This window comes from Periplaneta americana, chromosome 1 (assembly GCF_040183065.1).
Source record: "Periplaneta americana isolate PAMFEO1 chromosome 1, P.americana_PAMFEO1_priV1, whole genome shotgun sequence".
Taxonomy (NCBI): Eukaryota; Metazoa; Arthropoda; class Insecta; order Blattodea; family Blattidae; genus Periplaneta; species Periplaneta americana.
Window position 1 is genome coordinate 21,105,001 of NC_091117.1, and position 21,471 is coordinate 21,126,471.

The 21,471-nt window shown below is 35.6% G+C and overlaps 2 protein-coding genes across 4 annotated transcripts in view; one reads left to right on the forward strand and one right to left on the reverse strand.

Annotated features, from left to right (window-relative positions):
• Nucleotides 1-2,180, reverse strand: part of LOC138713772 (hemolymph lipopolysaccharide-binding protein-like) — a 19,289-nt gene extending 17,109 nt beyond the window's left edge. For both annotated transcript variants that reach the window (XM_069846300.1, XM_069846223.1), the window contains exons 1-2: nt 2,022-2,180; nt 1-128 (exon numbers count right to left, since the gene is read on the reverse strand). The exon at nt 1-128 is cut by the window's left edge and continues 44 nt beyond it. In XM_069846300.1, the coding sequence (XP_069702401.1) occupies nt 1-103 (103 nt within the window). In that variant the 5' untranslated portion in view covers nt 104-128; nt 2,022-2,180. The remainder of the gene's footprint in view (nt 129-2,021) is intronic.
• Nucleotides 1-21,471, forward strand: part of LOC138713884 (uncharacterized) — a 95,777-nt gene that overhangs the window by 67,647 nt on the left and 6,659 nt on the right. The window contains exons 1-2 of one of the 2 annotated variants that reach the window (XM_069846515.1): nt 15,883-16,007; nt 21,198-21,274. In XM_069846515.1, coding sequence (XP_069702616.1) covers nt 15,996-16,007; nt 21,198-21,274 — 89 coding nt within the window. In that variant the 5' untranslated portion in view covers nt 15,883-15,995. Of the gene's footprint in view, nt 1-15,882; nt 16,008-21,197; nt 21,275-21,471 lie in introns of those variants that run through there. The other variant, XM_069846429.1, reaches the window with a different exon arrangement.

The following is a 21,471-nucleotide window of genomic DNA, read 5'->3' on the forward strand; positions in this document are numbered from 1 at the left end:
TGAAGCTCATGACGGGGGTAGAAGGGGCGGAACACTGCAGCTCTGTGCCGACCACCAGGACCGCGACACCCGTCACCAGACAGAACGCCCAAACGTGTCCCATCTCCCCGAGCAGATAGCACGGGTCACTGCGAAAAGAAAGGTCACATCCGCATGATAAACTGTTTGCGACTCGATATCTTTGTCATATTCATAGTGCTTTCAAGGTCATCTGCCAGCCACAATTCGGTCATATCTTTCATATTTAATGAGAGCAAGTAAACAAAAGAACTGAATCACAAATAATATTAATGAGTAAATACGTGAGTAAATAATTATTAATTAAGTAAATAAATACATTAACAAAGGAGATGCACTATCACCTTTACTTTTTAACTTTTCTCTAGAGTATGCCATTAGGAAAGTTCAGGATAACAGAGAGGGTTTGGAATTGAACGACTTACATCAGCTGCTTGTCTATGCGGATGACGTGAATATGTTAGGAGAAAATCCATAAACGATTAGGGAAAACACGGGAATTTTACTTGAAGCAAGTAAAGAGATAGATTTGGAAGTAAATCCCGAAAAGACAAAGTAAATGATTATGTCTCGTGACGAGAATATTGTACGAAATGGAAATATACAAATTGGAAATTTATCTTTTGGAGAGGTGGAGAAGTTCAAATATCTTGGAGCAACAGTAACAAATATAAATGATACTCGGGAAGAAATTAAACACGGAATAAATATGGGAAATGCGTGTTATTATTCGGTTGAGAAGCTTCTATCATCCAGTCTGCTGTCAAAAAATCTGAAAGTTAGAATTTATAAAACAGTTATATTACCGGTTGTTCTTTATGGTTGTGAAACTTGGACTCGCACTTTGAGAGAGGAACATAGGTTAAGGGTGTTTGAGAATAAGGTGCTTAGAAAAATATTTGGGACTAAGAGGGATGAAGTTACAGGAAAATGGAGAAAGTTACACAACACAGAACTGCACGCATTGTATTCTTCACCTGACATAATTAGGAACATTAAATCCAGACGTTTGAGATGGGCAGGACATGTAGCACGTATGGGCGAATCCAGAAATGCATATAGAGTGTTACTTGGGAGGCCGGAGGAAAAAAGACCTTTAGGGAGGCCGAGACGTAGATGGGAAGATAATATTAAAATGGATTTGAGGGAGGCGGGATATGATGATAGAGAATGGATTAATCTTGCTCAGGTTAGGGCCAATGGCGGGCTTATGTGAGGGCGGCAATGAACCTCCAGGTTCCTTAAAAGTAATTAAGTAAGTAAGTAAAGTAAGTAACTAAGTAAGTAAGTAATACATTAACAAATAAGCGGGATAAAATAGAAATATTCAAAGAAAATAAATCACAAATTTTGTTAATGACGTAATTAATGGGTCAGGGCCAATTAAGCATTAGGGTATGAATATAATAATAATAATAATAATAATAATAATAATAATAATAATAATAACAGTAACGCTATATGACTCAAATATTAAAACAAATTAAAAATATGAAAGTGAATCACAAATCAATAAAATGAACAGATAAATAACTTGATAAGAATTAACAGATTAAATAAATGTATTAATAAGTAAATGGAATATAATAGACATATTGAATATAAAGAAAATAATGCGAAAAGTAATAATAACAGAATAAATAACTTTTCTTATCAATAATATGCAATATTAATTAATATGAAATAGGAAGTGAATGAAATAATGTTAAATTAGTATGACATGCACACTTAATAATTCTTATATATGCTACATCTATATATACATATATGTGTGTGCGTATGTGTGTGTGTGTGTGTGTCTGTGTGAATAGTTAGGTCATGGAAAATATGCAGAAAAATCACAATATTAAATAAACAAATTTTTACGAAATACAAAAAGAAATTTGTACAATAGTAAGTGTCAGAAATAATTTCTTCTCCAGCTATGGACGATAGCAACCATGTAACAAAATAGCATGATATTAGGAACTTTTCAGAAGGAAAGAAGAGCTATTAATACTTACGAAACTCTTCGTAGAGATGTGATGCTGTCGCTTGAAGTGACGCACAATGAACGCTCAATTAATACGACAGAAACGACAGATTTGCTTGAATAAACAATTCGTAATGGAAAAGTTATAGCCTTGGATAAGGGTCAGTGATGATGTCTCTCATAGACGACATGTCAGGGTTTGGTTGTGTAAGTGGTGACATTCAGTATGTAGATCTGTATAAAATGGTATGAAGTTCTTAGGAGCGATAAGGAAGTTCCCGTCTATGTGAATATGGCACACATTTTTTTATAGATTTAATCAATTAATTGATTAATCGTGCAAATCTCGTGCATTCAGCCATTATTTTATTTCATATTTACTTAATTCGTTAATTGAATAAATAGTTACTAGTTATTTAAATTTTCTACTTGTTTATTTCACTTACTAATACTCATATAATCAATTCATTCATTTTATTCACCGTCTTACCAACTTTCTAGTTCGTTTATTTCATTCAAGCGTTTATTCATACACATAATTGTTGTTTTATTTCCTCATTCATCGATTTATTTATTTAAACATCCATCCATAAACAATGTATAAGAACCATTCATTCATTCATTGATTCATTCGTTCACTTTTACCCTTATTCATTCATTCGCACAATTATATATTCATTCGTCTGCTTAATTATGTCTTTATCCATTAATTTTTTCGATCATATCTTTATACATTAATTTGCTCGATCATATTTTTATCCATTAATTTTCTCTATTGTATCTTTATTCATTAATTTGCTCGATAATATCTTTATCCATTAATTTGCTCGATCATATCTTTATCCATTAATGTGTTCGATCATATCTTTATCCATTAGTTTGTTCGATCATATCTTTTTTCATTAATTTGCTCGATCATATCTTTATCCATTAATTTGCTCGATCATATCTTTATCCATTAATTTTCTCGATCATATCTTTATCCATTAATTTTCTCGATCATATCTTTATCCATTAATTTGCTCGATCATATCTTTATACATTAATTTGCTCGATCATATCTTTATCCATTAATTTGCTCGATCATGTCTTTATCCATTAGTTTGCTCGATCCTATCTTTATCCATTAATTTGCTCGATCATATCTTTATCCATTAATTTGCTCGATTATATCTTTATCCATTAATTTTCTCGATCATATCTTTATCCATTAATTTGCTCGATCATATCTTCATCCATTAATTTGCTCGATCATATCTTTATCCATTAATTTGCTCGATCATGTCTTTATCCATTAATTTTCTCGATCATATCTTTATCCATTAATTTGCTCGATCATATCTTTATCCATTAATTTGCTCGATCATATCTTTATACATTAATTTGCTCGATCATATCTTTATTCATTAGTTTGCTCGATCCTATCTTTATCCATTAATTTGCTCGATCATATCTGTATCCATTAATTTGCTCGATCATATCTTTATCCATTAATTTGCTCGATCATATCTTTATCCATTAATTTGCTCAATCATATCTTTATCCATTAATTTGCTCGATCATATCTTTATCCATTAAATTGTTCTATCATATCTTTATCCATTAATTTGCTCGATCATATCTTTATCCACTAATTTGTTCGATCATATCTTTATCCATTAAATTGTTCTATCATATCTTTGTCCATTAATTTGCTCGATCATATCTTTATCCATTAATTTGCTCGATCATATCTTTATCCACTAATTTGTTCGATCATATCTTTATCCATTAAATTGTTCTATCATATCTTTGTCCATTAATTTGCTCGATCATATCTTTATCCATTAATTTGCTCAATCATATCTTTATCCATTAACTTGCTCGATCATATCTTTATCCATTAAATTGTTCTATCATATCTTTATCCATTAATTTGCTCGATCATATCTTTATCCATTAATTTGCTCGATCATATCTTTATCCATTAATTTGCTCAATCATATCTTTATCCATTAACTTGCTCGATCATATCTTTATCCATTAAGTTGTTCTATCATATCTTTGTCCATTAATTTGCTCGATCATATCTTTATCCATTAATTAGCTCGATCATATCTTTATCCATTAAATTGTTCTATCATATCTTTATCCATTAATTTGCTCGATCATATCTTTATCCGTTAATTTGCTCGATCATATCTTTATCCATTAACTTGCTCGATCATATCTTTATCCATTAAATTGTTCTATCATATCTTTGTCCATTAATTTGCTCGATCATATCTTTATCCATTAATTTGCTCTATCATATGTTTATCCATTAATTTGCTCGATCATATCTTTATCCATTAATTTGTTGTATCTTATCATTTTTCAAAGTCTGTTACAAAGCTAAATATAGATAAATTGAATGAACAGTTATTCAATAAGTACTGTAAACAGTAAGTGAGAATAGTTTAGTTTCCCCATCTAAGCTAACTGTTCCTCAAGGCTAGTCGAATTAGCACAGTGACCGAGTTTACATGTAATGAGTACCTCACGATAAAAAGATCTGACGAGTAAAGACACTCTCTGGCCCGCCGGGAGTGGAAGGAGTCATAGATGACCTTAAAACAATGATAATCTTTTTCCCAATCTTCAGATGAATTGTTTAGTTGCACTGCAGCTAGTGCAGTTATGAGAACTACAAGGCCTGGAAATGACGAAGGTTTCGCTAACAAATAAGATCTTATGTAGGTTTATTTATTTTTCATTTTGTCATCTGTCATCTGTGTGTAAGTCAATGGTACTACATCCTGCTGCATCTTCTGTTGACCGAAGACTATTAAATGATGATAGATGAAGTTGAAAATGTAATTATGGCGAAATGAGGCCGAAGGTCCAACGTCCAACCAGGGACGCCCGTATGTATTTTCCAAGATGGAGCTGATGAAGTTCTCAGCTACCAGAATGGTGTGAGGCCTCCCTGAAAAAAATGTTCAGTAATTTTACCTTGTGAAATTAATTTTAGAGCATCTGAACATAATTATTATGAGCTAATTATTTAAGAGTTTCAACACACAAGTTTTCATAAAAATGTGGCTGCAGAAGAATTATCAGAAAATTAAATTCTGATAGTTGAACATAAAAGAAATTTATTTTTGTCAATGTAACTGAAAATAATGGCTTTATAATAATGAAATTAAAATAATGAAATTTGGTAAATTTAAAAAATGAAATCTATGCATAGAAAAAGTGAAAAACAGAGGAGATCTTATTTAGAATTTCAAATTGAAATGGAAATACAAAAATAAAGGTAAACCTCTTAAACTAAGCAATTTTATTTCTCTCGTTTCTGGAATTTTTTTTTCTAAACCTCTCTCTTCCACGTTCAGTATTTTTATGTCTTCCACAAAATAATTGCTGAATAAGAGAATGATAATTGAATGTTCTTAGGAGTAATTTAAAGGCAATTCTAACAGACATAATTTAATTTTTTACATAAATAAATGAAGCTAAATTTTAAATATTGTAAAGCCGGGTGACGGGCTTAGGTCCCTCTTACCCCTCTAATGGGCGCCCTTGCGCCCAGCATTTTCTTCGAATTCGTTGAGGAAAAACTTACGAAAAAAAAAACCCAACCGGGATTTGAACCCAGGCTTGCTAGTTTTGTTGTCATTCTCACCACTACTGCATAACGGTGGATATTTATTTGTTTACTTCTTTATTATCTTTGTATGGTAGCTTCATGAGTGCTGTATCTACAAAGACGAGGTCACTTTCGGATCCTTGCTTTTCGAAGAGACTTCAATCAGTGCTGGAGTAGTAAGTAACCCAGTGGTGTAACTAACACACTAAACTTTCACGTAGTATTACATCTTCACCATAGATGTCACCACAATGTTAGCGTCATCATTACTTCTTCATATTATGTCTATGCAGCTCTGAAACTTACGGAATCTAGCTATGGCGTATTATGGGGAGTGGTTATTTTAGTACTGGTATTGTTTAAGTGAAGTAATGATTGAGGAAGTTTATTATGAAGAGGCGTTAAATTAGTGAAGGCGAAACTGTAATTATGTAGAGGAAATAAATTGAAATTAACGGAGATTGTGTAGTGTTAAAATAAGAAATGTGAAACCTCTCATTTACGGATCTGTCCGCATCTGGAAGGTGCCCTTTATTGGGAGGGAGGCTCCCCAATCTAACAGTAAATTTATAATATGCATTATGTATCCCTTCACGCTTTAAATGAAATGTATAGTTCTTGGAATTGCTTGTTGAATACCTATCATGTTGCTCAAATTCGGCTTAACCCATGACATATAGAAAATATTGTAACTATGCTGTTGTAAAATTGACAATTAATATGTAATGAATTTATTGTTATTATTATTATTATTATTATTATTATTATTATTATTATTATTATTATTATTATTAGTTATCACTATCATCATTGGTATCTCTGTTTTCTTTCTTTCTTCTTGTATTAGCTCGATGAGAGCTCTATAGTGCTCTTTTGACTCTGTTGACCCTCTATAGGGCTTTAACTTAATTTGTATTATTTTCATCAGTGTTTGTATTTCTTTTTTGTATTTATATGTGCTATCTGGTAGGATGGAAGAGAAGGCCTTATGGCCTTAATCCTGTCAGATTAAATAAATAAATGAATGAATGAATAAATAAATAAAATATAAATAAATAAATAAATAAATAAATAAATAAATAAATAGGTAAATAAATAAATAAATTACTTTAGTTTAATTTTAAATATAGCATACTACAGTAAATTCTTTGGAACTTTGAACTACAGTAGATAATACCGAAAATGGAAAATACAGTACTGTGTCATGCAATTTTATTCTAGATCTACAGTTATGCAATACTGTATTTACAGTTTTCAACTTAACCTTTACGTTCAGGGCCATATCTCTCGAAACAGAATAACTGACTGAGTGAAGAGAATAATCCTACTAACCCTATCATGTGTCGAATACAATTTCACGATCGCGGAAACCTTGGACCCATCAGACAGGTTAAATTTTAGGACTTCGTTTATCCACCCGCTTCCAGCTAACAAGGGGTAGTCAGCTGGACTAGTGGTAGCCTACGAGACCCTTATTGTCTTCTTTCATGTTAAGGAATTCTGTACAGTTCTCAAAATTAAATTTTCCATTTTTGTAACACGTTAGGTCTTGAAATCCAAGTTCTGTCCGCAGTCAGGAGGTAAAGCAAGCTTTAGGACTGTGAAACAGCTGTCCGTGTCCGTGTCTGAGAGTGTCCGTAAACGAGAGTTAAAATTATCATTATTTCTGTATTATTTCAGTTGGGACATAAAAAATCTGTCCGTATATGAGGAGTATCCATATCTTGGGGGTGTCCGTAAGAAGAGGGTGGTCTGTGAATATGGTTATAGTTATTTCGGTGTGAAGTGAATGTTAACATGAACATCAGCGGAGTTTCAGCTGTGAGAAAAAGTGACATAAGGGAGAAATGGAGATTAGGTTATTGGGAGGGGTAGATATACGAGGGTTCATAGCCTGACAGAAATTAAACTAGGGCCATCGTGCCTCACCTCTGACACATACAGGTACCATCTTCAAACGAGTAGCTTACCTGATAAACCACTCCCTCTAATCCTATATCAAAATCGCAGATACGTTATTACCTCCAAGACTTCACCCCAGACTATAGGTATATCCTGAACTAGCACCAACAGATAGCGCGCGTGTACTTTGAGGGATGCGCTTTGCGTGTGCATTTGTTTTCAGGTATAAAGAGGATTTACGTAGTGTATTAGTACATTAAATACTCTTAAAAACAACTCAAAATGGCAAATTTTTGTGTGTTCCTATATGTAAAAACCAGGGAAAACCTTTTGTCTTCATTCAGGTCCCGAAATATTCTGAATATATATGCTTTGAACCTTAAAAATTTGACTAATGAAATTGCGCCTCGAAAGTGCTAGCAATTAAACAAAACTAACTACTTCAAGTAAGGAATTGCTGGCAACAGTTTCATTTTGGAAGAGGGAAAAGAAAATTAATAAAAACATATGCAACCTCGACAGCAAGCTATGTTAGCTTAGATTATATTCAGTACTTCTAGGAGTCTCCGAAGTTTATGCCTGCAGTAAAGTCTCGATTAACTGAGGTGCTTATCGATTAACTGGGATGTTTATTATCCAGGACAATCCATAGTGAAATCCATTTCGTGAATAATGTTTTTAATGTGCTGTAGATTAATTATTAAAACCACGTTTTTACTTTAAATTTTCAAAATAATCCTACATAGTATTCAAAACTGCATGTCCTTAACCTAAAAAAAAACACAGGAATAATCGTGATACTAGCTACTTCGATCATATTGTATCATCTCATCAAACATTGCATTTAATCTTTCTGCAATTAGAGGAAAAAAATACGAGGAATTCAATCTTGATAGCTTCTTCCCTATATAAAAAAATTGATGGCTGCATATCCTGTTTTTAGCGTAGGCCTACGGTACTTACAATACTGATGATTAAAGAGGTAATATTTACTTTCTACAAAGTTCCTATTTTATTTATTTATTATATTTATTCGTGCACCTCGCTGTCAAAGTTTTCGTTTAGGTTCATGAAACATTCAATTTACTCGTATCTACTGGGTGTTCAGTTCAAAGTGTGTCATGGCTCGCTGTATGCCGTCATGTGGCTAGCCGATGAGCCTAGAGAATTCAATCTTCCTACACTTCCGCAGATGTGTATAACCTATGAGGTAGAGAAGTTGCCTATCAAGTACGGCGTTCATTCTTAAGAGTACGTACCGATACGTACGGTAACGCCGGTAGTGGCAGGAATGTGAACTGTTTGGAAATACGTACTGTCGGGATATGGGGAGAGGGTTAAGACGATTACTTACGTATTTGTTGACATTAACTTCGACGGTCAACATGGACACGGAGCATTTGATTTGTGTTGTGGAATGTTACCGTACGGAACCGATGATAACAAATACCCTGCGTACGACTTGCCGGCGCAAAACACAGTTCGAAAGAGGTTATGGTAGCACACAAACCGTACAGACCGCCATCTGTTACTACGACGTTCAAGTTATACCGTACACGTTCTCAAGTTCAGATTGAAGAACGCCTTAAATAATAGGCAACTTCTCTAACATATAAGCTGAAACTCGCTTCAAATCGGTGACCCAACAACAGTGACGTCATGACACACTTTGAAATGAACAGCCAGTATATTCTGCATACTGCAGATTTCCCCATCCATCTCTTAAGGGGAATCCCTTAGTATTATACAAGTTTACGCTATTATTCGTTGTAAATTAAATTAAATTATGAGGTAAGAAAGTACTGAATTATATTAAATTACACTAGGTTATACAAAATAATTATAAATATAATTTTGACACGCACAAAAAACAACAACCGGGAGGACGTAATCAACTGTAGCATATGAGCGTATTCCGAATCTCACCGGTGAGCAATCCGATGGCATCACGGTGTTCCGAATTCCACCGATGACGTCATTGATGCTCCACCGGTGTCGCACCGGTGCCATCAGCTTGCAGAGGTGGTGGCAGTCTCCATCAGCCGCCGTCAGTGAATCTGATTGGTTCTTGTATAGGGCGGGAATAAGCAGACGAATAACATCGTGCACTGTTGTGTCATGGCGGTGTGTTCTGCTTTAGTTCTGCTGTATGGTTTGTAATGAGCACAACGTAAAAACAATATGTTAATGGCTTATGAGCGAACATGTCAACGGACCAGTTATTACTACCGGTTCAAGAAATAAGTTGTTTATGCTCTCTTTTCTTTGAACGAGATGGCAGTACGGAAATTTCGCAAAATTTTGCTAGCGTAGCACAGACAACTTATACAGTCGCCATGACAGCCATGGATCCTTCCAGCAGTTTTGTTCCTATTCCGCTGCAGCATGACGTCATTGTTGTCCACCGGTCCGGTGAGATTCGGAATACGCTGATAATATAGCCCTACAACATGTTGTGCCGCACGGAACGCTCCTGCCATCTAATGGTAAAACATCGCATAAGATATCCCTATTGCAGATGAGAACTTAAATGGGAGTGTTTGTGGAATGAAATAAGTAAGCGTCCACACCTGTGGAGTAACGGTCAGCGCGTCTGGCCGCGAAACCAGGTGGCCCGGGTTCGATTCCCGGTCGGGGCAAGTTACCTGGTTGAGGTTTTTTACGGGGTTTTCCCTCAACCCAATACGAGCAAATGCTGGGTAACTTTCTGTGTTGGACCCCGGACTCATTTCACCGGCATTATCACCTTCATCTCATTCAGACGCTAAATAACCTCAGATGTTGATAAAGCGTCGTAAAATAACCTACTGAAAAAAAAAAAAGGAAGCGGGGGGGGGTTACCCCCGAAAAGTCCTCTATAACTCCTGCTCTGTCCACCATAAATTTCATCACAACCAATTGAACCCGTACCCCCAGATGGAAGAACATTGCAGTATCCCTCAGCCACAGACGCGGCTCTTTTAAATATGTATTAATTTTATGTGGCTGTTACATTGTTTACACTCGAGATTGCTGCCTGTCACTTGTACCGATTTTCTCCATCACGAACCAGGACAATGGTGCCTGCGCCTTGAATCCAAATCGTCCACTTAGCCGGGAGTGCCCCATGCTGTGAGACCTGTAGAGAAAGAGACTGCCACTTTCAGTCGGGAATTTTCAACTCTGAACGTGTTTGGATTTGAGTCGTGTGCAGAATCCATTCCCGAGAAGTGAAGGTATTCGCGTTGACTTCATGCTTGCTTGCATTTGTGAGTGAGTGAGTGAGTGAGTGAGTGAGTGAGTGAATGAGTGAGTAGTGAGTGAGTGTACTGTATTGTATTGTATTAACATTCCATGGTATTCATACATGCTTACAGCTAGAATATGGAACAAGTCAAAAAACTTAATACTATTATAAAATCTTAATTTATAGTCACAGTCTAGAAAAAATATATACAGACGAGATTTACAATAGTCTACTAGTACAACACATAGTTTTAGTATCAATTTCATGAAGTGTTATTTAATGTCATGAATTCACCAACAGAATAGAAGGCGTGAGAAATTAGGTACTTCTTTAATTTGGCCCTAAATAATTTTATGTTTTGAGTTTCATTTTTTATATCGATAGGGAGGCTATTAAAAATTTTTACTGCCATATAACGCACTCCTTTTTGATAGCACGATAGACTTGCCGATGGAGTATGAAAGTCATTTTTTGACGTGTATTTATGCTATGAACTGTTGAATTAGTTACAAAGTTTTCACGATTACATACGAGGAAGACTATTAATGAAAAGATATACTGACAAGCCATGGGCATTATTTGTAGTTTTTTGAAAATAGTCCTACACGATTCCCTAGATTTGGCACCTACTATTATTCTAATTACTCTTTTTTGTAATAGAAATATATCGTTACTATCTGTGGAATTTCCCCAGAATATTATTCCAAAACTCATTACCGTACGTAGGGTCAAACGGTTATATTTGTAAGCCTTTAAATCTAGCGAAAACAACTCGGTGATATCAGTAATAATATTCATTTTTATTTAATTTACACAGTATTTGAAAAATAATACTGAAATATTAGAAGCAATATATTGAAATTATATTAAAATAAAAAAAAAAATAGAATGAAAAAGTTATTAAATACATTAAACAATATTGAACATTGTAATATACAGGGTGTTTCAAAAATACAGGGCATAATTTCAGGTATGTATTTCCCACATGTAGACAATCAAAATAGTTCATTACAACATGTGTCCGGAAATGCTTCATTTCCGAGTTATGGCCTTCACAACATTGAAATTCACCGGAACGTTTTTCTTTCCGCAGGTCGTTGTCATTGCAGAAGATGTTCAAAATGTCCACCTCCTGCTTGAATACAGACCTCACATCGATGTCTCATTGACCTGCGAACACGATCCCAAACTCCAGGAGTATTGCGTATGTCCTCAGAACATGCCACAATTCGATTCCGAAGGGATTCCAAATCAGGCATCGGAGACGAATAAACCAATGATTTTAAATGGAGACGTACAAATGTCTTCCGATCTGGACATTGTCGCTGTGGGTACCTCTCCTGGTACAAACACGAGCCAGCGCAGCATTGCCGTCCGCCTTACCGTACATGAAGTGCATCTCTGCCAGCTCTTGATTTGAATACATGTCGCACAGTCTAACGCCTACACAACACTGAATGTAACCTTCGCCTCGGAATGAACTGTCAGAGTGCCCTCTTAATGTCTCCTTTGACGGCAACGACCTGCGGAAAGAAAAACGTTCCGGTGAATTTCAATGTTGTGAAGGCCATAACTCGGAAATGAAGCATTTCCGGACACATGTTGTAATGAACTATTTTGATTGTCTACATGTGGGAAATACATACCTGAAATTATGCCCCGTATTTTTGAAACATTCTGTATATTAAAACATAAAATTAAGTTAAATGAATTTAATCCCGTATGAGCTAGGTTTGTGTTCGTGAGTTCAATATAATATATAAACTAATGGCGGGTACTTGATTTATTTATTTTATTTTATTGAGTTATTTTACGACGCTTTATCAACATCTAGGTTATTTAGCGTGTGAATGAAATGAAGGTGATAATGCCGTGAAATGAGTCCGGGGTCCAGCACCGAAAGTTACCCAGCATTTTCTCGTATTGGGTTGAGGGAAAACCCCGGAAAAAACCTCAACCAGGTAACTTGCCCCAACCGGGATTCGAACCTGGGCCACCTGGTTTGGCGGCCAGACGCGCTGACCGTTACTCCACAGGTGTGGACTACTTGATTTATGTCATCCATATATATATATATATATATATATATATATATATATACATACATACATACACACAGTTATACAGGGTGATTCACGAGGAAAGGTAAAAAAATTAAGATGTAAATTCTGAAGTCATTCTGAGTGAAAAAGTTCATATGAATATAGGTCAGTTTTCGAACGGTTACGGAGATATGGCTCTTTGATTTCACAAAAACTTCTGAGATTCCATTGTACTAATTCGCATGTAGAGACAGACAACGGACAAATTTAAAGTTTATATTCACGTATGCATACATACCTAATATTCTAGAAGTCGGGGTCGATGTTTTCGCGCGTTTTCAAAGGCACCTCCTCCTGCTTCAATGCACTGTTACGCTCGGGCGTGAATCGCGCTGGTCGCTCGGGAGAGTTGCACGTGGCTGTCTTTATGCCGCATCCAAAATACGGTCGATTAGCGCTTCTCTCGTTTCCCCCTTCCTTTGCTATACTAAGTCTTTCACCCAACCCCATAGACGGTAAATACTCTTCAATATGGTACCCTTCTGTTCGGAAAGCGTCGTTCATATTCAGCGACGGCACGCAAGGAACTTCCATCGCACAAACCATAAGCATACACAATATCGACGTATTCTGCAGTCGAAAATTTATAAGGCATCTTGAAAAACACAACTTAACACTTCCGATAACTGTACCTGTATAACTACTGTACTATAGGTAGCTGACTGAACTGCTGTGAACCGATAAGTGATATGGTATTTGTTGTGACATTTGTAATGCCCCACCACCCGGTTTGTTTCTCTTCTCCTATCTACATCGCTCACAATGCAGATTCTAATGTTACGTCATTCATCGGTGATCTTGTCTCACGTCAGCAGCATATGGTAACGTCTGATTCACATTGGGGCGAGACGTTTTACCAAAAAAAGCATCTAGCTCCGCCATCGTTCAAAAACGGACCTATGTTCATATGAACTTTTTCACTCAAAATGGCCTAAGATATCGTATCCTAAATTTTTTACCTTTCCTCGTGAATCACCCTGTATACACTAATTTACCGACAGAGACGTTGCCCAGGGTGCGCCATAGGAGGCTGGTCTACACTATGTCCGCAGATGATATGATTGTGGAGATTTGTTGGGATGCCACATGGGAACCGGAGCTCTCGGGGAAAACCCCTGTGTTACCTGGACCACGGCCTTGCCCAACACAAGTTATAAATGGGGGATACACCGGGAATCGAACCCTAGTCCACAGGATTATAACTCCAGTGCTCTAACCACTAGACCACCTTCTACATTGTGAATGTAGTCTTACAGTCGCAGAATTTGAACTTGTACTGAAAACTAAACGAACTCTCAGTTTATTCAGCCTTTTGTCCAGAAATGATGCATCATTGCTTGCCGATCTGGGTTTTGCAGTGACGGAACATCATGTATAAAATATACTGCATTAATTTACCAACAGTAATCTCACTAGAGGTTTTGATTTATCTAGAGAAAATCAAAACTCGAGTGGGATTTAATTGACTATTACACGATTAGAAGAAAGTATATAAAGATTAGAAGTAACAAAGTACTCCAATGCAATAAAATATTAATTGACTTACGAAAATACAACTGTCTTCAAATGTATTATTGTACCATTACACTAGATGGCAGTAGTGTTTTATGATTATGTTTTCTTGTTATCAGTTGTGCCAACTATGGAATCTTCATTGAACTCTGTGGACGGTTACTAGTCAAGAAGGCTTTGTTGATTCAGTTTCATTTTTATTAAAACATTTGCATTCCACTTCAGTCATCCGGATCCCAGTAATCAACGTCACTTGACAGATGATTTTCAATAAATTTTAGTATTAAACAATCTCTGATACGTGACTATCCATAATATCGTAGAGCAGAAGCTATAACAAACATAACCTAACTAATATAAACAAGTGTTAGAAAAGTTTTAATAGGGATGATTAAATAAACAAGAAATGTTTTAATTAACGATGAGGAAATAAAAAATAAACATGAATAATTTTAAAAGAAACAATTATTGAAAGTACAATTTTCAAATTTGAATATTTCAGTGGTTGGTGGTTCAGTTGATGTTATATTGGACGTGTGCGCAAAAGAAGTGAACTCGTTGATGTATATGGTGTATCCCTCAACTTATTCAGAATTTCCAAATGGTGCTCTTCATATATGACCAGTGAACTTTATTAATTCTTGTTCTTGAATGCCAATGCGAGTCATATTTGAAAGTGCTGTGCATCGACTGGAGTGGTTTGTAATTTTCTGTTTTTTGACGTCCAGACCAGTGCAGTTTGAAATGTTTGCAAACAAAGAAACAAATGCTAGGGTAGTGATAAAAATAAACAAATGCTAGGGACGCGATAAAATTAAACAAATGCTAGGGACGCGATAAAATTGTGCGATAAGCAGCCATGATTGGTTGAAAGACGTCCTTTCGTACCGTTTTATTTGTCAAAAGTAATGTGTCGTAGTAAAAGTGTAATAGTCAAATGTAAACAATAAATCCCAATTCTTTTTCACCATTCAGTTTTCCCCAAAGCAGAGATCGGAGAAATGCTATCAAGTTGAGAATGAAATTGTTTTAATGTTTATAAGTGGGGAAACTGGAGAGTCGGAGAAAAACTCCAACTACGATCTTGTTCTCACTTTTCTTAAATTATAAATTCCAGACGTAACCGGGACTAGAACCTTGGACCTTCTGCATGCCAGGGAGTAATCTGTCTAGGTCACACAACCACCATAAAAGTCCCAAGGGTCTAAGTACCGTACGTCCCTTCCAAAGAAAAACTTTGCAGAATTTTTATCTCCTTTAAACTCCTTCGACCCTAACAGGATTTGATCTCGCGCACCTCTACTTGCAAGGCGGCTCTCAGCCATGGAAGGCGACGCCAAGAGTTTCCCTTGATATTTCGACAAATGGGAGACGGATAATGTTAATTGGTATTTATAGCTGGCCTTTAGTATGCAAACGACGAAGTTACGTGTCTAGGAACGGACTTGGATTTAACTTGGGAAAGTTCTGGCACTGTCCCGTGCAATTTCTATGCCACAATAACCTCCATACCATCTCAGAGTTTTGCATTCGTCAAATAGCTTTTTAGTAACAAGGTCAGTGTGAAGAGGTCTTATAAAATCGCAGTGCAACCCAGTCTACAGTTTATTTATGCGAATCTTTGCTTTAGTGTTGTGATATGTGTGCCTGGATATGAGAGTTTGGGTGAGTAGTGTGGACACAATAACATACAGTACTCTGTTCAGCAGTGGTGCATGAGGTTAAACAGTTTACTAGTCTTCACGCATTTAGTAAACAAATTACAGACTCTTTCCTGGATACTGTTAGATACTGCATAACCTATATTTTTTAAATACATGACAATTTGAATTTGAATTGACTGAAATAGGTATTCCAAAGAAACTAGTTCGATTAATTAAAATGTGTCTCAGTGAAACATACAGCAGAGTCCGTATAGGTCAGTTTCTATCTGATGCTTTTCCAATTCACTGCGGGCTAAAGCAGGGAGATGCATTATCACCTTTACTTTTTAACTTCGCTCTAGAATATGTCATTAGGAAAGTTCAGGATAACAGGCAGGGTTTGGAATTGACCGGGTTACATCAGTTTCTTGTCTATGCGGACGACGTGAATATGTTAGGAGAAAATACACAAACGATTAGGGAAAACACGGAAATTTTACTTGAAGCAAGTAAAGCGATCGGTTTGGAAGTAAATCCCGAAAAGACGAAATATATGATTATATCTCGTGACCAGAATATTGTACGAAATGGAAATATAAAAATTGGAGATTTATCCTTCGAAGAGGTGGAAAAATTCAAATATCTTGGAGCAACAGTAACAAATATAAATGACACTCGGGAGGAAATTAAACGCAGAATAAATATGGGAAATGCGTGTTATTATTCGGTTGAGAAGCTCTTATCATCCAGTCTGCTGTCCAAAAATCTGAAAGTTAGAATTTATAAAACAGTTATATTACCGGTTGTTCTGTATGGTCCTGAAACTTGGACTCTCACTCTGAGAGAGGAACATAGGTTAAGGGTATTTGAGAATAAGGTGCTTAGGAAAATATTTGGGGCTAAGCGGGATGAAGTTACAGGAGAATGGAGAAAGTTACACAACACAGAACTGCACGCATTGTATTCTTCACCTGACATAATTAGGAACATTAAATCCAGACGTTTGAGATGGGCAGGGCATGTAGCACGTATGGGCGAATCCAGAAATGCATATAGAGTGTTAGTTGGGAGACCGGAGGGAAAAAGACCTTAAGGAAGGCCGAGACGTAGATGGGAGGATAATATTAAAATGGATTTGAGGGAGGTGGGGTATGATGATGGAGACTGGATTAATCTTGCACAGGATAGGGACCGCTGGCGGGCTTATGTGAGGGCGGCAATGAACCTTCGGGTTCCTTAAAAGCCATTTGTATGTATGTATTGTATGAAATAGGAAATTGAGTCACATATAGGCCTACTTTTTTAAAAAATACGTACTGTATTTCTTTAAATTCAAACTGTCCATTATTTAACTTTTTCTGATAGATATTTTTTCTTTTATTTGTCAACAAGTTTTTTATTATTAATAATGTTATTCATCACCCTTCTTATTAAACTCATTATATCAATAACGAAAATGTTTAATGTGGCTTAGTAAATATGTGATTGCATAAAAAGAACAGAGATTTTGTGATGCGTCTTAGATTTTTTCAAAAGAAGGCATAATCTATTTCAGTCACAGTATTTAATAAAAATAAATTAAATCTACATGTTCACTTTGCTTAATCGGAGACAATGATTGACGTTTGAGCTGCTTATGGTAAGGTGTATGCAGGTTCTATTATTTCACATTTAACAGCCATATGCCTCATTTATTTTGACCTGCCGTTCACAATTTATTATGCTTTTTTCTTTCTTTCTTCCTTTCTTTCTGTATGTTATATATTATGTCTGATTTCTAATTACTTGTTGTTTACATTTTATTATTATTATCTTATTCAGTTTTGTGTGTAAAATTGTAGTGTACTTTGTAAATTTGTAGTGTTTTTGTAACGCAGTCTTTATTCCTGGTTGAGTGTTAGAGAAGGCCGTATGGCCTTAACTCTGCCAGGTTAAATAAATCATTATTATTATTGTTATTATTATTATTATTATTATTATTATTATTATTATTATTATTATTATTATTATTATTATTATATCACGAAATATGAAGGATGGAGCAAACAAAATTCGTCCTGAAGTTATTAAAAAATTAAAGAAATCAATTTAAGAATCACCGTTTGGCTTCAAAATAAATTATTTTCGTTCAATCTCATGTAGAATTTCCCCCTTTGTTTCTTTAATGTATTTACTTTTGTCTTGTGACATTACGAATACAACTGTTATAAAATATTATAAGTTAACTGTTCCCTTCAACTAGGAGATAAACACGAATATATGTTTTTTTAAAATCTTTTTTAGTGCTGCTTATATTTCATATTTATATTCTTATAGACGACATAGTTCGTTAAAATGTTATTTTATTTTCTTGATTTATTATCATTTAAAAATTTATTGTAATTTTTATTCAGCTCCGAATGAGCAGGAAAAATCCTACCGCTTGAGCTACGCCGGTGGATAATTTAATTTTAATATTGTGTTAAGAGTAAAATACTTTGAACACGCTACTTATAATATCGAATTTCCAACAGTAAAAAGCCTCCTTTTACCTAAGACTTTCTATAATGATAATAATAATAATAATAATAATAATAATAATAATAATAATAATAATAATACTAATCCGTGGCGCTACAGCCCGTGAAGGGCCTAGACCGACCAGCCGACTGCTGGCCTCACGCCCACATGTCGAAGCAGAGGTGGACGATCATCCAACCAGAATGGAGGCATCGTGTGATTAGCACGATGATCCCCCCAGCCGTTATAGCTGGCATTCGCAACCGGATTTCGCTACCTATCGTAGCTCCCCAAGTGCATCACGATGCTGGGTGGGCACCGGTCCCATACACTGGCCGAAATTTCATGAGAAAATTTCTTCCCCCATGAGGACTCGAACCAGCGCGCATTCCGTAACGCGAGTCCTAGGCAGGATGCCTTAGACCGCGACGCCACGGCGCGGGACAATAATAATAATAATAATAATAATAATAATAATAATAATAATAATAATAATAATAATAATAAATGTTAAATGTTATGTTTTATTTAACGACGCTCGCAACTGTAGAGGTTATATCAGCGTCGCCGGATGTGCCAGAATTTTGTCTCGCAGGAGTTCTTTTACATGCCAGTAAATTTACTGACATGAGCCTGTCGCATTTAAGCACACTTAAATGCCATCGACCTGGCCCGGGATCGAACCCACAACCTTGGGCATAGAAGGCTAGAATAATAATAATAATAACAATAATAATAATAATAATAATAATAACGAATGAAAATATAAAGAACCGTAAAATCTTAAAGCCATTGTACAACGTGTGTTTTTCTGAATACAGAACAAAGGGATTTATCATAGACTTAAGAAACCTATGCATAAAAAATAACTTTTATGCAATCCTGGCATTAAAACACGCTTGTTATGACGCTATAAATCGTGAACAATTGGCTTAATTTTGGCACTGGTACCAGAAAAGTTTACCGAGCAACTAATATTCCATGACGTCATCACCGCCTTCACAACACAATTTTGTATAACGTACCTGTAAGAAAAGGCTTCAAAACAACAACAAAATATCATTATCTTAGAAACAGTTACTTAGCAACCACGCAATATATTACTCATATCCAGCACTCATGTTTCTACTACGTCATAACATTATATTTTGTAAATGTATAATAGTTTTTTTTTTTTTACATATTTTAATGTTAGAATTGCAACGTCGTGTGAACACGTGTATAATCGTCATTATAAACACTCGTAAACATTCAGTCGTGCCATTATTACTAAGATTATACACTAGATATATAAATTACTAAATTAGTGGACTATGATTAAATTACATAAGTTAGGTCAGATGCAACAGTGTTCATGAGTAGAATAGTTATATACAATAAAAGTAATTTGATACAGTTATATGAACACTTTTAAAAAGTGTTCATATAACTGTATCAAATTACTTTTATTGTAGTGGACTATGTTTAGAAATTTGTAGCTTTGACTATTTGTAAGACAAGGGAGCATCAGGTTTTGGCTTACTTACTTACTTACTTACTTACTTACTTACTGGCTTTTAAGGAACCCGGAGGTTCATTGCCGCCCTCACATAAGCCCGCCATTGATCCCTATCCTGAGCAAGATTAATCCATTCTCTACCATAATATCCCACCTCCCTCAAATCCATTTTAATATTATCTTCCATCTACGTCTCGGCCTTCCTAAAGGTCTTTTTCCCTCCGGCCTCCCAACTAACACATTATATGCATTTCTGAATTCGCCCATACGTGCTACATGCCTGCCCATCTCAAACGTCTGGATTTTATGTTCCTAATTATGTCACGTGAAGAATAAAATGCGTGCAGTTCTGTGTTGTGTAACTTTCTCCATTCTCCTGTAACTTCATCCCTCTTAGCCCCAAATATTTTCCTAAGCACCTTATTCTCAAACACCCTTAATCTCTGTTCCTCTCTCAAAGTGAGAGTCCAAGTTTCGCAACCATAAAGAACAACCGGTAATATAACTGTTTTATAAATTCTAACTTTCAGATTTTTCGACAGCAGACTGGATGATAAAAGTTTCTCAACCGAATAATAAGAGGCATTCCCCAGATAGGTTTTGGCTTAGCAACCATAAATAATGTTCTCATGTTTTATATTGTCAAATCCTGCTATTTTCTAACCATGGTCCACTGATTAAGTTATTGTTTCATTGTTTTTATACATAGGTTTCTTAAGACAATGTTAATTTTCAATGCCCTATACTCAGAAAAACAAAAAGCATATCCGTTCTATTGAAATTATACAGTATACGTATCACATTCTATTATACGCGTATTATGTCTTTCATTACCAAAGTTATTTTGTTGTTATACCTCTTAATTAAGTCGATACACCACCACCACCACCACCACCACCACCACCGTCGTCGTCGTCGTCGTCTTCATCATTATCATCATCATCATCATCATCATCATCATCGCATTCTAATCTCGGAATATTACTACCAATTAGGCCTTAACTGGAACTCTTAACAATAATTTAGGGTTTCCATTTGACCACAGTACATTCGTTACAAGGTGGTTAATCTGCTACTTTTCTGCTTCTGAGGGCCTGAGTGGTTTTTGAAATTTGAGGAAAAAGTCTAGAAGTAATCCTGTGACGTCATACTGCCTCTGCATTACATTGTAGCCAGCTGTATCTATAATTCCGAATGTTTCTATCTTTCTTCCAGCTTGCTTTGCATTTCGCTGTGTTGACCCTCTTGGCTGTCTTGGCTCTGTGCCACCTTCATGAAGAGCATACTGACAGGTAAGTTTCATTTACCTCGGACTCAACTCGAAGGTGTTCTTGTAGCATTGGAGAAAAAATAATTAAAAATAGTCCAACCTAGATTTCTTAACCTGTTACTCTTCCATACAGGTTGAACTATTCGCCTTAAAACTGTAGTCGTGTTGTTCATACTTCTAATTGGATTCAACAGTTCTTACTCTTATGATAGCGAATAA